This window comes from Schistocerca nitens, chromosome 5, assembly GCF_023898315.1.
Source record: "Schistocerca nitens isolate TAMUIC-IGC-003100 chromosome 5, iqSchNite1.1, whole genome shotgun sequence".
NCBI lineage: Eukaryota > Metazoa > Arthropoda > Insecta > Orthoptera > Acrididae > Schistocerca > Schistocerca nitens.
The window spans coordinates 227,684,903-227,705,329 of record NC_064618.1 but is presented as its reverse complement, the minus strand read 5'-3'; the positions used below and the strand labels follow the sequence as shown (position 1 = coordinate 227,705,329).

At 44.8% G+C, this 20,427-nt stretch overlaps 1 protein-coding gene across 3 annotated transcripts in view; it reads right to left on the bottom strand.

Moving 5' to 3' along the window:
• LOC126259302 (protein slit) overlaps positions 1–20,427 on the bottom strand; it is an 839,566-nt gene that overhangs the window by 136,225 nt on the left and 682,914 nt on the right. For all 3 annotated transcript variants that reach the window (XM_049955969.1, XM_049955971.1, XM_049955970.1), the window contains exon 5: positions 10,984–11,055. In XM_049955969.1, the coding sequence (XP_049811926.1) occupies positions 10,984–11,055 (72 nt within the window). The remainder of the gene's footprint in view (positions 1–10,983; positions 11,056–20,427) is intronic.

Below are 20,427 nucleotides of genomic sequence, written 5' to 3'. Positions count from 1 at the left end.
AAACAGAGATTGGAATACATCCAGCAAATAATTGAAAACGTAGGTTGGAAGTGCTACTCTGAGAAGCGGAGGTTGGCACAGGAGAGGAATTCGTGGCAGGGTGCATCAAACCCGTCAGAAGGCTGATGACCCAAAAGAGTCTTTTGTTCTGTCTTCTTGATTCTCCCGATACCACCACGAGCAGATCATCAGCGTACACTAGCATCCGCTTTGCTCTATCATTTCTGTCTTGGCTGTCTATCAGCGGCTCAACAGCAACGTCCCAGAATATGGGCCCACAAATGGTCCCCTGCGGACGTCCTTTGGTGATTTCTACCTTAATGTAATTTGTTTAGACACCACCGATCATTTTGAAATTGGATCCCTACGTCTGGCTGAGTCTGATCTATTGACGTACCATCATTTAGCGGTTTATTAGTTTGACCTGACAACGGATGTTGGGTTCTACGTTTCTGGCTGCTTATCTCTTACTACTCATTTACGTGAGTACAATTTCCTCTTTCTTACTATTTTTAAAAGTTCTTTAAATTTTTATGTTTGTGTGCTTTAGGTTCTGTTACTGTTTCATGATTCACTCTTATCCAGATATCAGATGAGGATGTGGTTTTTAGTGCCACGAATCTGACTGCGATCCGATGATTTTAGATTAAATCCAGCTGAAGCGGCTTCTTAACCACTAAGATGATTAATCGGAAATGCCTATTCGAGGACCCTGATTAATTCTTTGCTCTGATACACTATCAAAATTTGTTTAAATTAACGTCGTCAGCCTCGATTTGACCCTTGAGATATAGTAACGCTTCCCACAACTCCACAGTCAATAACTGGAAACCCTGCAGTTATCTAGCCTGGGCTGTAGATAAAGTATTGACAACACGGTTCATACAAGGGCAGGAGACCGGGCAAGCGAAAATAGGATACGGGGGACGTTATGTGGCACTGTTCTTGATGGGTAGTGTACGTTCGAGGGGCATGCAGTTGAAAGTATTGCTGCTGTGTGGCGTTGAATTGAAGAGGGTCGATTTCTAAGGCATGTTTTTAAAAGGTGATCAGCGTACGTGGATTAAAACCTAGGTGGCCCGTGGAAATAATGCATCAGAACGCTTACGACGATTACATAAAGCCTGTGGAGAGAATGCATTACCGATTAAGCCGGTTGCATGATGGGTCAAGTCGTTTTGTGCGGGTTGGAATGAGACATTGGGTTTGCACCGCACAGATAGGACGCATTCCTCAAGAGCAGACTGACATCGTGGATGGTGCAATTACATAGGCCATCGATCGACTCTCCGGTATCTGTAAAAGTTGGTCTCAGTCGTCAGGCGGTGTGGCACACAGCGGCGAAATCTTAACATGAGGAAAACTGCGTCCCGTTGGGTTCCACATCGATTCATTGCCGTACAGAAACAGTACCGGTATACTCTGGTTGGCATCCATCTTCACAAATTTGGCGACGAAGGAGAGCAGAGTATTGTTGTCATTGATGAGACGTGGGTACGACGCCTCAATTAAAGCATCAGTCGAGAAAATGGCATCATCCAGGTTCGCCTCGTCCACAGAAATTTCAACAGGAATGCAGGTGAGTGAAGCTTGTGCTATTTGTGGTACACGACTCCGAGAGTGTTATTGATACACATGTGCCTGAGGAACAAAATGCCAGCAGTGACTACTGTTGTTGATTTCTGGAGCGACATCTGCGTCCAGCTATGCGACGCAAACGCCAACGTTTTTTGCGAGACGATCCACCTATCGCGTTCAGTGACAACGCTCGTTGTCAAGTCTCAAACAATGTCAAGTTCTTATGGCATCGGCGACATTGGGAGGTCTTGCAACACCTTCCGTATTCACCAGACATGAGTCCTTCTGACTTCGACCCGTTTCCGAAGCTGTAGGAAGCCTTCGACGCCGCCGATTTCCTGACGTAGCATCTGTACTCCACCGCTGTCATCAAGAGAGGACGGCTTACCAACTGTCTCCAATGGCTTCCCGGTATTTGGCAAAAGGTAACAAGACTTTCCGGTTGACTACAGTCAAGGAGAATAATGCAGTTGTTCATTAAATACGGCGTCCTGTCAATGTTGCCATTAATTTATTTACAGCACCCGTATTTTGAGGAAAGATTCCGAGTTTCGACCACCAGAATGGAATATGTTCATCTCTAATAATTCCAAACATCGCCTCAAACTGGTAACAAGCAACTCCCGCTGATGATCAACAGGAATTCAACTCATACTCAGTAGGAACAAATGCCACACAAAAACAATACGCTCAAATTTGAACGGGAACAAATGTAATTTATTGATATCAATTAACCCTAACCAAGTTCGTCACTTTGTCAGTGGGCTGCTTCTGTGTTGGCAGCGCTGTGTAGCGCTTTGCATTGGATCTCTGACTGCGCTTTCTTTGTAAGAGACTCTGTGGCTGTTTGGACTCATTCTTCGAAGTTAATCGCCAGTAGTGTTGGGGAGTTGGAAGTTAGTCTCCAGCAGTGATGGCAGTACTGTTGGGCAATGGAGGTGAACAGCCAGCAGTGATGGATGTTAAATGTGAGAAGTTAGCAGTGATGGAGGTTAGAGGTCTGAAGTGTTAGCGTAGGCTAAAGATCTGGAGGTATCCGACTTGGAGACTGAAAATTATTCATGGTTATATATCTTTGTACTGGATGTCAATGACGACTTATATTCGTGTTTGAACTGGTTGTCACATTATTAAGGTAAAAAATACATTATTTGGTTTGCAACAAAATCTTTCCTTTGCTAACCACATGCCTATTAGTAGTTAGTGTTTTAGTAGTTAGAATCTTTTATTTAGCTGGCAGTATTGACGCTCGCTGTATTGCAGTAGTTCGCGTAATGAAGATATCTGCGAGGTAAGTGTTTAATGAAATGTATAGGTTATTGTCAGGATTGCTTCTTATTCAGGGCCATTCTTTTGAATTAATTATTTGAAGTCAGGTTGTAATTTTTTTCGAGCAGTCAGATTGCGTTGCGCTAGAAATTGTGGGTCAGTGTTGACATGATAAGAAAAAGTAAAGAGAAAGTAGGCTCAGTACGTTGTTTTACTCAGCTGTTTCAGAATCAAATAACGTAGATGTTTCATCTTCTCAGTCATTCAGCAATTTAAGTACAGCCACACTCATTTAAATAAAGAAGTTTCAACTTTTGTGCACCACCGCCTCCAGTTTGCTAACAGCTCCAAGCTCTGCTGCCCCTTTCTACGGAGCCAGTCCACGGTGTTTAGTTCGCAACACTCGCCGAGGAAAACAGGAAAGTTCCCAAACAGCCAGTCCCAACCAGGATCAGAAAAGTAGTCAGGCTCATTGGCCATTTCCTGTTGCTGCTTGTAGCGCTTGTGCTAGGTGCTGCTTTCTGGCATAACTTTAAGAACTCTTTTTGCAAAGGACAGTCTGGAACCGCGTGACCGCTACGGTCGCAGGTTCGAATCCTGCCTCGGGCATGGATGTGTGTGATGTCCTTAGGTTAGTTAGGTTTAAGTAGTTCTAAGTTCTAGGGGACTGATGACCTTAGACGTTAAGTCCCATAGTGCTCAGAGCCCTTTGAACCATTTTGCAAAGGACAAACACCGACCGGCAATGTGAAATTACTCTCCCTGTAAGCCCGCCATGTCAGCTCTGGCCTGGCCGGCCGGTGTGGCCGAGCGGTTCTAGGCGCTACAGTCTGGAGCCGAGCGGCCGCTCCGGTCGCAGGTTCGAATCCTGCCTCGGGCATGGATGTGTGTGATGTCCTTAGGTTAGTTAGGTTTAAGTAGTTCTAAGTTCTAGGGGACTGATGACCTCAGAAGTTAAGTCCCATAGTGCTCAGAGCCATTTGAACCAGCTCCGGCCCCTACACATTTAGGAGGACTAGAGAATGACCAGCCCCACCAGCTCCGGGCTGAATAACAACTCTCTTCCCTTGCAGCCGCAAACTGGTGCAGGCGACCACAATAGCGAACATTCCCAGCACACACGGGGGACTACGAAATGATATAATGAACAAGTAAACCGTCACAGTCCACGTTATTTTTGTAGATGATGGCGCCGAGCGGTGCTTTAAACCTCTAAAGCGTTGCCAACAGGGCAATGAATATCGAGGATGCTCTCGTCTCATGAGAGAAAGTAGTCACATAAATCAAGTAATATGCGACCCGTTTATATGTATATCACGTACGAGGTGCATTCGAGTTCTAAGGCCTCCGATTTTTTTTCTAATTAACTACTCACCCGAAATCGATGAAACTGGCGTTCCTTCTCGACGTAATCGCCCTGCAGACGCACACATTTTTCACAACGCTGACGCCATGATTCCATGGCAGCGGCGAAGGCTTCTTTAGGAGTCTGTTTTGACCACTGGAAAATCGCTGAGGCAATAGCAGCACGGCTGGTGAATGTGCGGCCACGGAGAGTGTATTTCGTTGTTGGAAAAAGCCAAAAGTCACTAGGAGCCAGGTCAGGTGAGTAGGGAGCATGAGGGATCACTTCAAAGTTGTTAGCACGAAGAAACTGTTGCGTAACGTTAGCTCGATGTGCGGGTGCGTTGTCTTGGTGAAACAGCACACGCGCATCCCTTCCCGGACGTTTTTGTTGGAGTGCAGGAAGGAATTTGTTCTTCAAAACGTTTTCGTAGGATGCACCTGTTACCATTGTGCCCTTTGGAATGCAATGGGTAAGGATTACGCCCTCGCTGTCCCAGAACGTGGACACCATCATTTTTTCAGCACTGGCGGTTACCCGAAATTTTTTTGGTGACGGTGAATCTGTGTGCTTCCATTGAGCTGACTGGCGCTTTGTTTCTGGATTGAAAAATGGCATCCACGTCTCATCCATTGTCACAACTGACGAAAAGAAAGTCCCATTCATGCTGTCGTTGCGCGTCAACATTGCTTGGCAACATGCCACACGGGCAGCCGTGTGGTCGTCCGTCAGCATTCGTGGCACCCACCTGGATGACACTTTTCGCATTTTCAGGTCGTCATGCAGGATTGTGTGCACAGAAACCACAGAAATGCCAACTCTGGAGGCGATCTGTTCAATAGTCATTCGGCGATCCCCCAAAACAATTCTCTCCACTTTCTCGATCATGTCATCAGACCGGTTTGTGCGAGCCCGAGGTTGTTTCAGTTTGTTGTCACACAATGTTCTGCCTTCATTAAACTGTCGCACCCCACGAACGCACTTTCGACACATCCATAACTCCATCACCACATGTCTCCTTCAACTGTCGATGAATTTCAATTGGTTTCACACCACGCAAATTCAGAAAACGAATGATTGCACGCTGTTCAAGTAAGGAAAACGTCGCCATTTTAAGTATTTAAAACAGTTCTCATTCTCGCCGCTGGCGGTAAAATTCCATCTGCCATACGGTGCTGCCATCTCTGGGACGTATTGACAATGAACGCGGCCTCATTTTAAAACAATGCGCATGTTTCTATCTCTTTCCAGTCCGGAGAAAAAAATATCGGAGGCCTTAGAACTTGAATGCACCTCGTATAACGGGCGCTATGTCCTCCACACAACATGTCTGATTTGCTAAAACAAAATAAAAAAAAAACCACTGAGGGGCTTGCTTAATTCAGGCTTATAAACTGCTAATGAAAATAATATACAGAACTTATTCTTGACATTTTCCCGGTGTAACGAATATTCCATATCCTTTCTGGCTTGCAGCTGGATGGCGCCAGTATCTTGCCACGATATTCAGAAACACTCTTTCTGAGAGATGCACTGCTACGATCATAAAAGGTCGATGTTGTTGTCTTCAATCCGAAGATCTCTTCAAGGAGTTTGTGTTTTAACTGCACAGCAACAACACATATTTTCGCTAATGAACCTTCTCATAAATGAAACTTGACTCCATCTGAGTAGGCCTCGCAAGGCCCAATGGTACCGACCGACCGCCGTGTCATCTTCAGCCGACAGGCGTCACTGGAACCGATATGGAGGGGCACATGGGCGTACACCGCTCTCCTGGCTGTTGTCAAGTTTTCGTTTCCGGAGCCGCTGCTTCTCAAATAGCTCTTCAATTGGCCTCACTAGGGCTGAGTGAACACCGATTGCTAACAGCGCTTGGCAGACCCGAATGGTCATCCATCCACGTGTTAGCCAACCCCGACAACGCCTAACTTCTGTTATCCGACGGAAACCTGTCTTGGCACTGCGACAAGGCAAATAGTCCATCATAAATATATGTGGTGTCTGTTCTTTCGGACATGTCCGAAATAACAGATGCCGTTTTGATCCTGCAGCCACTATGAATCGGGGATAGCTGAAAATTTGTACCGGACTGGGATTCGAACCCTTACTAGACAGATGCGCTCGCCACTATTCCATCCAGACACAGCGGCCACCACAGCCGCACGGACTACCCTAGCACTTCTCCTGTCAGACCGAAATTCTCGTCTTATACCACACGCTACTGATGTAGTGCCCCTGTTCTTATTACACCACATATAAAATTAAGGCGATGGCAGCCAATGATCCCTTCAGTGCAGATGCAAAGTTCTAATTCTTACGGGAAGTAGGGAGATGCCGCGAGTAATGAAGCTAATGAGCAGGGGTACTACATCAGTAATCTGTGGTGTAAGTTGAGAAACTGGGTCTGAGAAGAGGGCGTGCTAGGGTAGTCTATGAGGTTTTGGTGACCACTGTGTCCAGATGGCACAGTGATCAGCGCATCTGCCTAATAAGCAGGGGATCCGGGTTAGAATCCCGGTCCAGTACAATTTTTCAAATTGCCCCGTTGATATAAATCAGTGCTCACTGGTAGCTATTGTCTTTAATTCTTTTGAGACTTAATCCACCATAATTTAAGAAGAACAGTGGTCTTCACACCTCGAGGAAAAAATGACCTTTATTACACACTAACTTAGTGCCTGCTGCTTTGCTCGTGTAGACTGTACGGCCTGCAGAGATATTTTTGTTTTTGTTTGATCGAATTTTTATGTTTTTCCAAATTGCAACAACTTTTCACGCTAATTAAGGCCATATAAGCGTGGTTTTTTCCGAATGTACTTCTGACCAAAAAGCGATTCTGGTAGTTGGAGTTTAAGGTTATTGTTAATCATGCCTTTTGCATTCTTGAAGAGAGATTTCCATAGCAACTTTCATCCTCTAACAAATATTTCATTATATGTAACCGAGAACTGAAATGCCAATTTTCATAAATTAGCTTTAAAATTTTCTTAAAAATGTTCGTCCCTCGTCTCAGCCCCATAGGGGTTGAATTTACAGAAACAAGTATTTTTTTTATTTCTAACTGAGAAGCTTTAAAAATGCTTTCATAATAAAATATTTTTTCAAAAAAATCTCTTCTCCAATTTCATTCCGTTAGGTGTTCAAATTCTAAAAACAGTGAAACACTAATTCTTCTTGGGCAGTGATATGGTGAATTAGTCTGACCCTGTTTCAGCCACTTAGGGGTTGGATTTCCAAAACCAGTAAAGCACGTATTGTTTCATCTCTAACTGAGAAGCCAAACACCAATTTTCAAAGATTTAGCTTTAAAAATGCTTTCGCAATAAAATATTTTCATAAAACGCTTCACCCATATTTCACCTCGTTAGGGGTTGAACTTCCAAAAACTTTGACATACATATGGTTTTTTTCTAACACAGAATTCAAATACAAATTTTCATAGATTTAGCTTCAAGCATGCTTGCATAATGAAATATTTCCATAAAAACTTTCATCTCCCGTTTCACCCCCCACCCCCACACGGGTTGAATTTTCAAAAACAGTGAAACACGTTTTTCTTATTTCTAACTGAGAAGCCAAATTTAAATTTTCATAGATTTAGCTTTAGAAAGCCTTCATAATAAAATATTTTCTTAAAAAATCTCCTGTTTCATCACCTTAGGTGGTCAGTGTCCAAAAATGCAGATATACGCATTTTTTTTTTTATTTGTAAGCGAGAAGTCCAATTCCAGTGTTCATAGGTATAGCTTTAAAAATACTATAGTAATTCTTTAATAATGATATATTTTTAAAAAAAGTTTTCACCCACTATTTCACCCCATTGGGTTAAATTTCCAAAAAAACTGAAACACATATTTCTCTATTTCTGATCGACAAACCAAATTTTCGTAGACCTACCTTCAAAATTCCCTTAATATCGACGTTTTTCAGAAAACCCTTTATCCCCTATTATCCCCATTAGGGTCGGAATTTCGAAAAATCCCTTCTTAAACGACGCCTGCAGTATAAGATCCTCACTTCCCGTAATTTCAAGTTTCTGTCCTTGGCGGTGTAGCTTGGCCGATAATGATTCAATCAGTCAGTCAGTCAGGAAATTGCCTTTTGCCTTTTATACAGGGTGATAACTGAACCATATGAAATAAAATCATAACTTCTGAACGGTTTGCGTTAAGACGTTCAAACTACGCGGTTGGCCGCGGGGCATGATGAGAATTAGCATGCGCACGCGCACGCGCAGTGTAGCTATCGGCCATTTCATTTAGATGGGTTCGTCAGTAAACGAAATTGGCTCATTTGGGGGACTGAATATCCGCAATTCGCGATCGATCTTCACCCTCGAAAGGTACTGTTTGGTATGTAATGTCCAGTCACGGAATAATCGGTGCGATATACCTTGATGGCACAGTGACTATGAACGGTACGTGAAGGCTTTGGAAGATGATTTCATCTCCATTATCGAAAGTGACCCTGATTTCGACAATGGTTCATGCAAGACGGAGCTCGACCCCATCGAAGCAGGAGAGTGCTTGATGTCCTGGAGAAGCGCTGTGGGGACCGCATTCTGTCTCTGGGGTACCCAGAGGCCACTGGCAAAGGCCTCGATTGGCTGCCATATTCTCCGGGTATGAACATATGCGTCTTCTTTCTGTGGGGATGTACACTCCTGGAAATTGAAATAAGAACACCGTGAATTCATTGTCCCAGGAAGGGGAAACTTTATTGACACATTCCTGGGGTCAGATACATCACATGAACACACTGACAGAACCACAGGCACATAGACACAGGCAACAGAGCATGCACAATGTCGGCACTAGTACAGTGTATATCCACCTTTCGCAGCAATGCAGGCTGCTATTCTCCCATGGAGACGATCGTAGAGATGCTGGATGTAGTCCTGTGGAACGGCTTGCCATGCCATTTCCACCTGGCGCCTCAGTTGGACCAGCGTTCGTGCCGGACGTGCAGACCGCGTGAGACGACGCTTCATCCAGTCCCAAACATGCTCAATGGGGGACAGATCCGGAGATCTTGCTGGCCAGGGTAGTTGACTTACACCTTCTAGAGCACGTTGGGTGGCACGGGATACATGCGGACGTGCATTGTCCTGTTGGAACAGCAAGTTCCCTTGCCGGTCTAGGAATGGTAGAACGATGGGTTCGATGACGGTTTGGATGTACCGTGCACTATTCAGTGTCCCCTCGACGATCACCAGTGGTGTACGGCCAGTGTAGGAGATCGCTCCCCACACCATGATGCCGGGTGTTGGCCCTGTGTGCCTCGGTCGTATGCAGTCCTGATTGTGGCGCTCACCTGCACGGCGCCAAACACGCATACGACCATCATTGGCACCAAGGCAGAAGCGACTCTCATCGCTGAAGACGACACGTCTCCATTCGTCCCTCCATTCACGCCTGTCGCGACACCACTGGAGGCGGGCTGCACGATGTTGGGGCGTGAGCGGAAGACGGCCTAACGGTGTGCGGGACCGTAGCCCAGCTTCATGGAGACGGTTGCGAATGGTCCTCGCCGATACCCCAGGAGCAACAGTGTCCCTAATTTGCTGGGAAGTGGCGGTGCGGTCCCCTACGGCACTGCGTAGGATCCTACGGTCTTGGCGTGCATCCGTGCGTCGCTGCGGTCCGGTCCCAGGTCGACGGGCACGTGCACCTTCCGCCGACCACTGGCGACAACATCGATGTACTGTGGAGACCTCACGCCCCACGTGTTGAGCAATTCGGCGGTACGTCCACCCGGCCTCCCGCATGCCCACTATACGCCCTCGCTCAAAGTCCGTCAACTGCACATACGGTTCACGTCCACGCTGTCGCGGCATGCTACCAGTGTTAAAGACTGCGATGGAGCTCCGTATGCCACGGCAAACTGGCTGACACTGACGGCGGCGGTGCACAAATGCTGCGCAGCTAGCGCCATTCGACGGCCAACACCGCGGTTCCTGGTGTGTCCGCTGTGCCGTGCGTGTGATCATTGCTTGTACAGCCCTCTCGCAGTGTCCGGAGCAAGTATGGTGGGTCTGACACACCGGTGTCAATGTGTTCTTTTTTCGATTTCCAGGAGTGTATTAAAGATAAGGTATACAGCAAATAACCACAAAACCATTGCTGAGCTGAAAACAGCCATACAGGAGGTCACAGCATCGATGTTCCGACACTTCAGCGGATTATGCAGTATTTCGCTATTCATCTGCACCACATCATAGCCAATGATTGCAGGCATATGGAACATGTCATAACCTAAATCCGAATATCCGTAGTGACGCTTACATGTTGAATAAAGTGTGTGCACGCCGTAGTTTATAACTAATTTAAGTTTTTTTCATATAGTTCAATAATTGTCACTCTGTATATACAGATTATTAAAACTGTCAGTGGCTCAAGAAAAGAGTTCAATATGCAGGAACAAAATTTTTGATCATTTCCCCAATATAAAATGTCTAACAGGTCGCACAGCAAGTTTTACATACAACGTAAAATCATTTCTCCAGGACAACTCCTCCTATTCCACTTACGAATATTTATTTAAAAACTGGTTTTTTGTAAAAAAATCTTGCTTTTATTTTCATTTGGATGACTAAGACAAAACATAATGTTTTGTAACTTATAGTGTGAAGCAATCAGTCGAACTTTTTTAAATATCAGATGATATCGCTAGGTGTAACGAACTTACCTGAAACAGTTATTTTCTCGCTCCTACCGCTCACAAAATTGGAATTACATTTGTTAGGAGTGAAACACGAACAATTTGAACTATGTTGAGAGTGTACTCACAGCATCTCGAGCTCGCTGAAACCACGGATGGCCGTCTCGTCCAAGCAGGTCAGCCTGTTGTTGTCCAGGTGCCTGCAAAACGAGAATGGAGCATTCCTTACTTTTCTACTCATTTAACGACATCAGATTAGGGATTTTTATATCGGACAAGATTTTCTCGCATAGAATGAATTTTTCATCACAGTTACTTATTGAATGATGATTATAATATGGTAAACAGCAACACAATGGTAGTAATACAAGTAAAAAGATGACTTTAAACAAGATTTCAATACATCTAATGCCATTTATAACAACGTAATTAATTTATAACTAATAGAAATAAAACTAGCTGCAATTAATAATAATAATAACAATAATAATAAATATATTTATGGTTGTACAAAAGTGAGGTTTTATAAAATAGCGAGTTATAAATATCAGATATGCTAATAAAATGCACCAGTTAAAGACTTTGGGAAATGCAGAATGTCTGGTGGGGTAAAGGCTGTGTTCCGAGCGAAGGCATATATTGTTATCGTTTTAGTAGATAAGTCATTAACTGTCTATTAAAGCTGACAGGTATAGTTCCTTGATGTAGTGAGGAAGATCACTCACTAGTCGTGCGTGAAGCACACATAATCTAAGGCAGGCGGTCAAGTATGAACTTGGATGTTTGGGATTTTACTTTGATGAGAACGAGTGTTTCAGCTGTGTTGGCTCTGAGCACTATGGGACTCAACTGCTGTGGTCATAAGTCCCCTAGAACTTAGAACTACTTAAACCTAACTAACCTAAGGACAGCACACAACACCCAGCCATCACGAGGCAGAGAAAATCCCTGACCCCGCCGGGAATCGAACCCGGGAACCCGGGCGTGGGAAGCGAGAACGCTACCGCACGACCACGAGATGCGGGCAGATTCAGCTGTGTTGGTCAGACGATACAGATATGAGTGTACACGTTGGTAAGACGAGACAGAGTGTATGGAAGCCTCTGTGTCTGTCTGCACTTAGGCAGTATGTCCGTACATAAGGTGGTGAAACAGAATCACAATAATAAACGTCAGAGGTATGAGTTTATCGTATCCAGTCGTTCGTCACCAGCAGCAAACACCGTGAGCCTTGCTGAGAAAGACCTTGCAGAATAACATCGCAGTAGTAAAAAATCTGAAGTACAGGCGTTTGTACTTCCTTTTCGAATCCCAAGGGAAGAACTTCCTCTATTTTTGTAGAGTACGAAGAGATACAAATACCTTTCTGCCCAATACAGGTTTTCTTCAACTAATTCTCGTAGATTCGTGACTTGTGGAGGGAAATTCGTAGTTATCTTATTTGTGATTAAGGGTGTATGTATTTCTTACAACTGTGTCGTAAGCATTTGGTATAATGATCGACACAGCTGGCGCTCTCCACAGTTCTCACTAGAATTTCTCTGCAATGATTCAAACCATATCTGTCTAACAGGAAACAAAGATTGTCATCAGGTTCAAATGGTTCAAATGGCTCTGAGCACTATGGGACTTAACATCTTAGGTCAGCAGTCCCCTAGAACTTAGAACTACTTAAACCTAACTAACCTAAGGACATCACACACATCCATGCCCGAGGCAGGATTCGAACCTGCGACCGTAGCAGTCCCGCGGTTCCTGACTGCAGCGCCTAGAAACGCACGGCCACCGTGGCCGGCTTGTCATCAGGAAAGAGTCCAAAACTCTGGGACAGACGTCATCCGGCCGGGAAATAAGGTTCCATCTTAAGGCTCTTACTTTTTCTTAATGCATATACTAAGTTACATTACCTGCAGTTACGTTTGTTTTGTTTGTAGATGATCCCAAATTTGCGGTAAACAGTTAATAAAGCACAGCTTTAGAAAAAGTTGTTAGTTACATTTTCAGGGATTTTAATAAAATGTGTCTAGGCAACTATTTATCGTCAGACTTCGTAAAGACATACAACATGCTCGTCATAGCGTGTAAGAGGTTTCTATCCAGCTCATGTACAAAAGATGAAGAGAAGCAGATAGATGAGGTTGACAGTGCGAAATTCTTGGGCTTACAACTTGATATCATTTTCACTGTGAGAAGCGCACAACAGAAATTTTGATATGACTGAAAAAATGAGGACCGTTTCACTTACGACCTGTCGAAGGAACATTAACTCTTCTTTAGTGAATACGTACAATTATTTTTGATTTTATGGGAAGTTATACATCCTTGGGATATTCCTCACTGTGGAATGAAAAGTATATTTACACGATTAGAATATGAACACTAAAACAGTATATGGGTAATGTCACCTCGGCAGCAAAATAAGTGACGACAGGTAGAGGGGAGACGATATAAAACGCAGAGTGGGAACAGCAAGAAAATCTTTTCAGAAAATGAGGAATTTTTTAACATACACTGACGTAAAAAAATAGTAACACCAAGAAAGAGTTGAGACATTGAAACGAAAGTTGATAGGCGTGTTTCTACATCTGACAGATGATGGCTATTCAAATTTCGTGCCATTAGCATACGAGTGGCGCTAGTAGTCCACTACGACGAAGAAAATTAGGTTTGCTTCATATGTACTCTGTAGCGGTCATGAGCGTTAGTTACATTTGAGACGTAAGTAAGACGACAAAGACATTATTTTCAATAGCTTACTGAGTTTCAACGAGGCGTGTAATAGGGCTACGGGAAGTTTGATGTTCCCTCTGGGATAGTGCAGAAAGGCTTGGCAGGAATGTAGCCACTGTACGTGATTGCTGACGGCGTTTGTCTTGAGAATGTTCGGTCGCAAGAAGACCACTGTGTTGAGCTTCTATCTCTGGTGCATTGCACTGCATCTGCAGTAGCAATTTGAGCAGCAGCTGGCACTACAGAGAGACGCAAGAAGAGCGGGCTCCGGACGGCCATGTGACATTACCAGGAAATGAACAGTCTAACGAGTACGTAATATGGATTGAGAGTAAATTGAAGAAAGAAGAAAGAAATGAGAAGTAGCAGAAATGAGATTAGCGATAAATTTTACCTCAAAACTGATGAATACGAAATAGACGACGTTGAGGAATTCTGCTATCTTGGGAGAAAAGTAAAGTACGACGGACGAAGCAAGGAACACACAAGAAGCAGACTAGCACTAGCGAAGTGGACATTTCTGTCCAAAAGAAGTCTGCTATTATCAAATGTCGATCTTAATCTGAGGAAGAAATTTCTGAAAATCTACGTTTGGAGCACAGAATTGTAATACAACGTGGACTGCGAGAAAACTCGGAAAAGAAGAGAACCTAAGCCTTTGAGACGTGGTTCTACAGAAAGACGTTGAAAATTAAGTGGACTGATAAAACAAGGAATGAGGAAGTGCTCCGCAGAAGTTAGCGTTCGCTAAAGCTCTGCTCATGCACGAAGCGGCCAAAACAAAAAATCTGTTATCATACGAAATATATTTAATATATTTTTTGTTCTAATAGCATCTTGCGGACCCCTCTGGCATAGATCGCGGACCCCTGGGGGTCCGAAGACCACCTATTGGGAACCACTGCTATAAAGGGTAGACACAGTTGGCAGATGACGTGGAAAAAATTATCAGCACACCACCTATTCTCTAGGTAGCTTATGCCGTTATCGGATCAAAATCAAAGTCCTTGTTCCGGTCTACTAATTTTTTTTCCAGCTTGTATATGGTGTTAAAAAGGTTCGTGCTACTCTTGAACTTTTGAGTTGTAATTGCGATCCAGGGACGAAACAGAATCCTGAAGGAGATTCCAGCAGAGGGATTGAAACGTCGGTGGGTGAAACAGTTTGTAGAGGAATATAACGCGGCCTATAAACACAGAAGATCTTACTACCACCAGCGCAGCTGACACACTTTTGCGTCACAAATTCGTCCGCCCTCTTCTCGCGCCGCACTTGTGCCTACGTAGTGAAGACTGCGTGCTTTCAGCGAGATTGGGAGAGCAATAAAGCGGCGAGTGTGCCGGGTGCCGCCTGCTACAGCGGAACAAGCTGTAAGCGCTCTGCTCCGGGCCGTGTCGCGCAGCCCTGGATCCCGGGTCGCCCTGTGATGTCCTCAGGCGGCAGTTAAGCGCGCTCCGTGTTTGTCCCGGGCCGCCAATACTGGCGGGCGAAGAGGAGGCCGTCGGCCATAAACGCCGCCCTCCGCATACATTAAGGCCCCTCTGTCGTACAGCCGGGGCCTCTTTAATGATCCGGCCCTAGACGGCTCCCGGATTTACTGCTACGACCCCGGACCGACAACGGCCGATCGAGCCTGACCTCCTCCTCCTCCGACGATCAACACGCTGCGACTACAATATACTTCAGCCCCCGCAGGGCCGCACGAAAGCGCCTCTGTGCTCGCTTGTCGCTCCACTGACAACTACATCTGCAATTTCAATTAGCTTTGTGGGTCGCGATAGCCTTGCCAGATTGGGCGACTGTACTAACGTACATGTAGCACAAAGACTGCACTGTGGCTGAAACGAATTCCGTCATAACATACGTATTCTACCCCTCTACCTAAAAAAGCAGCCAAGATAAAGTTTCATCCTCTGTCATATATACAGGGTGGTCCATTGATCGTGACCGGGCCAGATATCTCACGAAATAAGCGTCAAACGAAAAAACTACAAAGAACGAAACTTATCTAGCTTGAAGGGGGAAACCAGATGGTGCTATGGCTGGCCCGCTAGATGGCGCTGCCATAGGTCAAACGTATATCGACTGCGTTTTTTTTAAATAGCAACCCCCATTTTTTATTTCATATTCGTGTAGTACGTAAAGAAATATGTATGTTTTAGCTGGACCACTTTTTTCGCTTTATGATAGATGGCGCTGTAATAGTCACAAACGTATAAGTACGTAGTATCATGTAACATTCCACCAGTGCAGACGGTATTTGCTTCGTGATACATTAACCGCGTTAAAATGGATCGTTTCCCAATTGCGGAAAAGGTCGATATAGTGTTGATGTATGGCTATTGTGATCAAAATGTCCAACGGCGCGTACTAGTGAATATGGTGCAAACCAGCTCAGTCAGTCCCTGCACGTCAAGGCAAACACAAATCTCTGAGTTAGGTTACTGAAGGTATCCCACTTGAGCCTTAAATAAATAAATAGTTTAATTAAATACCCTGCCTTCCTCTCTAGCACAGAAATACCGTTTCTCACCAAAAATAAAGTACACCAGCCCAACATTCCTCTCTAGCAGCTGGACAGAAACTAACCGTTTCTCACATTTCCAGGAGTGATGTCATAGAAGGGGGAGAGGGGAGGGGAAGGGAAGTTAGGCTAGGGGAGGTAGCCCAGTAGACCTATTTTGCGCCATGACATCATGGCGACATTGCCATATCTATGGCCGCTATCTTGGATCCGCCATCTTGAATCCATTTGGCAACAACGCAAGCTGTCCCAGAAATCGCCTAGCTCCACTACTGAGGTGTAGCCCATTAGACTCTTTTTGCCCATAAGCTGAATGTGATTTTGGCTGAAGCAACGAATCAGAACACAGATAACAGGATTTTGTGACAAGTTTGTTTTGTGTGCAAGGCAATTCCTGCACATGTCACTGCAGAAGTGTTGCGAAACATAGCCCTTCTTGGAATGCAGTGAGGTGAGAACAGGGCTTCAGATTCTACATGCGCTGTTAGATTCCTCCAGTTCATGCTAGAAACAAACTTGTAGCTCTACGACAAAAAGGATGAAAATTTTTCCGCTAAGGAAGTTAACAGCACCAGCAATGCTCTCCATTTAAAAAGGCTTCATATGAAGTGTTGTAGAGTTCGAGAGTGTCATTCAGTAATTCTCTGCACCTAAGGACAACTACAAGCTTACAGCACAAGGCATATGTATTTTCGTATTGCATTAATTATTTGTAACTCAAACCCACCTACAAGAAAAGAGAAAGAAGAAGAATACAAAGATTCACTACTAAAAGCAGCGAGGCTGATAACAGTATTACTTGTAAATCACGTAGATTACTTTGTAAACCAGAAGATGTCACAGTTGATTTATGTTGGTTAGAATGCAGCCATCCGACAGGACGGCAAACATAAAATGTCCTACGCCGCTGTACGCACGGCTCTCCTCATTAGTGAGTGCTTGTACTGCAACCAGACGGAACTTTACTTGTATTCTCATGATAGTCCTTCCCCTGAGGAATAAAGCTTTAAAAAATAAAATTTGTAAACCAGAAGATCAAACTACCTGGGTAGGGCTGAATTCTGAAGTTCCATTGGGCTGTGCCTGTCTGACATCAGAATGCGGTAGTGTGTTGTAGAAATTGAGGTTTTAGGGAATGAGATTTTGTGTAACTGTCTGTATTTAATGTTTGCGTGTCCTTGAAAGCTCTTAAGTGGCGCCATTCCCAGTTAAGTGCCTGGCAGGAAGTTCAGCGAAACACGGTCACACTATTTCTCTGCTATTTCATTTTCGAACAGCGCATGGAAATAACAAGCACTTAAATCTTCCCGTGAAAGCTCTGATTTTTCTTATTTTATTACAATAATCATTTCTTCCACATAGGTGTGTGTAAGTAAAGTATTCTCGCACTCGCGGGAGAAAGTTGGAGTTCGAAATTTCGTGAAAAGATCTCGTCGCAACTACGAACGCCTTTGTTTTAGCGTGTGCCACCACAATTCGCTTATGACATCCTTGACTCTCTCTCTCCCCTATTTCGCGATGGTAAAAATCGAGCTGCCCTTCTTTGAACGTTTTCGATGTCCTCCGTAAATCCTGTGTGGTAGGAATTCCATGCCGTGCAGCAACACTCCAGAAAAGAACGGAGAAGCATAAAACAAGCAGTCTTTTCAGCAGACCTGTTTCATCTTCTAAGTGTTCTGCCAATAAAAAGCAGTTTGCTTTGCCCACAGTATTAATCTATGTGATCATTCCAATTTATGTTGTTTGTAATTGTTATCCACAGGTATTTAGTTGAAATGATTTGTGTCATTTATCGTGTAACCGAAAATTAACGTATACCTTTTAGTACTCATGTGGGTGACTTCACATTTTCCACTATTTAGAGTTACTTGCCAGTTTTGACACCATACGGATATTTTGTTTAAATCATTTTTGAACTGGTTTTGATCTTCTGACGACTTTATTAGATGGCAAATGACAGTGTCACTTTCAACCAATCTAAGATGACTGCGCATATTGTCCCCTTAATCGCTTGTGTAGATTAGGAACTGCAATGGGTCTATAACATTTCCTTGGGGAACGTCAGATATCACTTATGTTTTACTCGATGACTTTCCATCGATTACTACGGATTCGAATCTTTCTGACAGGAAAGCGCAACTGAAACGATATTCTATAGGCGCACAGTTTGAATAAACCTCATTTGTGTGGGACGGTATCTAAAGCCTTATGCAAATCTAAAAATATGGAATCAAATCCCTGTCGATTACTTAGTGAAAATAAAGAGCTACATGTGCTGAACAAGAACGATATTTTCTGAATCCATGCTGACTATATGACACTAGATCGTTTTCTTCGAGGTAATTTATAATGTTCGAACACAACCCATCTTCGAAAATCCTACTGCAAATCGACGCCAGTGATACTGGTCTGTAATTCAGCGATTAGTCCTATTTCCTTTCTTTAACACTGGTGTGACCTATGCAACTTTTCAGTTTTTAGGTACGGATCTACCGCTGAGCTTAAATTTGTATATGATTGCTAAATATAGAGCTATTATATTAGCATACTCTGAAATGAACCTAACTGGTATTCAATCTGGAGCGGAAGACTTGCCTTTATTAAGTGATTTAAGTTGCCTTGTTATGTGAAGTATAACTACTTTTAAGGTACTCGAAGGAGTTTTGCATTCCACTGTTAATCCTGCGCCCTTCAGGAGCGGGTATACTCGAGATAAGAGTACGCAACTTTACTTTGCTGCTTTATGATATGTTTACCCCAGGTAAGATATCGGTCTGTTTCCAGGCCTAAATATGTTACTGAGTCACGGCAAGGAATATACTGGCCACCAGTGGACAATTGGCGGTTTGGGAGTTTGATCTTGGCCACGAAACGGATAAATTGGCATTTTATCGGGTTAATCGTCTCCTTCCTGATGTTGCACCAGTGTTGTCGTAGCGGCCCCTACTTGTTAGAGGGCCCATACAACCGATACGCAAAATGGGTTGCCGATCCTCTTTCAGGGGCGCGGAGAGAAACATCGCCAGCGCACAGAAACAATAACAGACTTTCCAAATAAACACGGAACTACTTCGCCAAACAACATGTGAGTGTTCCACCAATCAGAACTCATATGACTCATATAGCTCTCCGCCGACCTGACTTCATAAGCACACCTAGACCGTCAGAGCGACATCATGTCACCTACCGTCACCTTCGTGAAGCTCCTCTCTCTTTCCTCTCCACCCTGGCCAGGCTCTACAATGTAGTCCTGTCCACCGGTTACTACCCCGGCCTGTGGAAAACCTCCCGTATCCTGATGTTCCTTAAACCTGGTAAACCACCGTCCGCCGTCTCCTCCTACCGTTCCATCAGCTTTACCTCGGTATTCAGCAAGGTCCTGGAATCTATCCTCACCCGCCGCATCCACCAGCATCTCCGCCAGCACCGCCTCCTTCCTGTTACCCAGTGTGGCTTACGGACGTCCTTCTCTTCCGACGACCTTCTCCTTCACCTCACTCATCTCCTTTCCGAACAGCTTAATTCCCGTCGCTCCGCAATCTTCCTCTCTCTGGACCTCGAACGTGCTTATGACCGCGTATGGCATTCCAGTCTCCTCTTCAAGCTCCAAACCTTCGCCCTTCCCATTAACTACGTCCATCTGATCGGCTCCTTTCTCTCCCACCGTCCTCCATACGTCACCATCCATAACACGGATTCCTACACCTTTTCTCCCTCCGCCGGTGTGCCCCAAGGCTCCGTCCTCTCCCCCCTTCTGTACCTTTTATATACGGCGGACATGCCGCCGCCGTCACCCCCCGTCCACCTTCTCCAGTTTGCCGATGACACCGCCTTCCTTGCCCTTGCCCCCACCGTGCAGCGCTCCCAACATCTTCTCCAATCTCATCTTGACCGGTTCACCGCTTGGTGCAACCAGTGGTTGCTCAAGGTCAATCCCTCCAAAACCCAGGCGATCATTGTAGGCAAAACCACCCCTTCCTTCCGCCTCCTTGATTTCTATCTCACCAGCTATGGCCGTCCTATCGCCCTCACCTCCATCCTTAAGTACCTTGGCGTCACCCTCGACCGTCGCCTCTCCTGGACCCCCCATCTCCGGACAATCCAAGCCAAGGCACGCTCCCGACTCCATCTCTTCAAGCTCCTTTCTGGCTGTACGTGGGGTCTGGACCCCTCCACCATACTCCACACCTATAAATCCCTCATCCGCCCTATCCTTTGTAACGCCCATCCGGCCTGGATCTCCGCCCCCCTATCTTTTATAAATCCCTTCAAATCCTTGAACGCCATGCTCTCCGCCTCGCCTATCGCATCCGTCTCC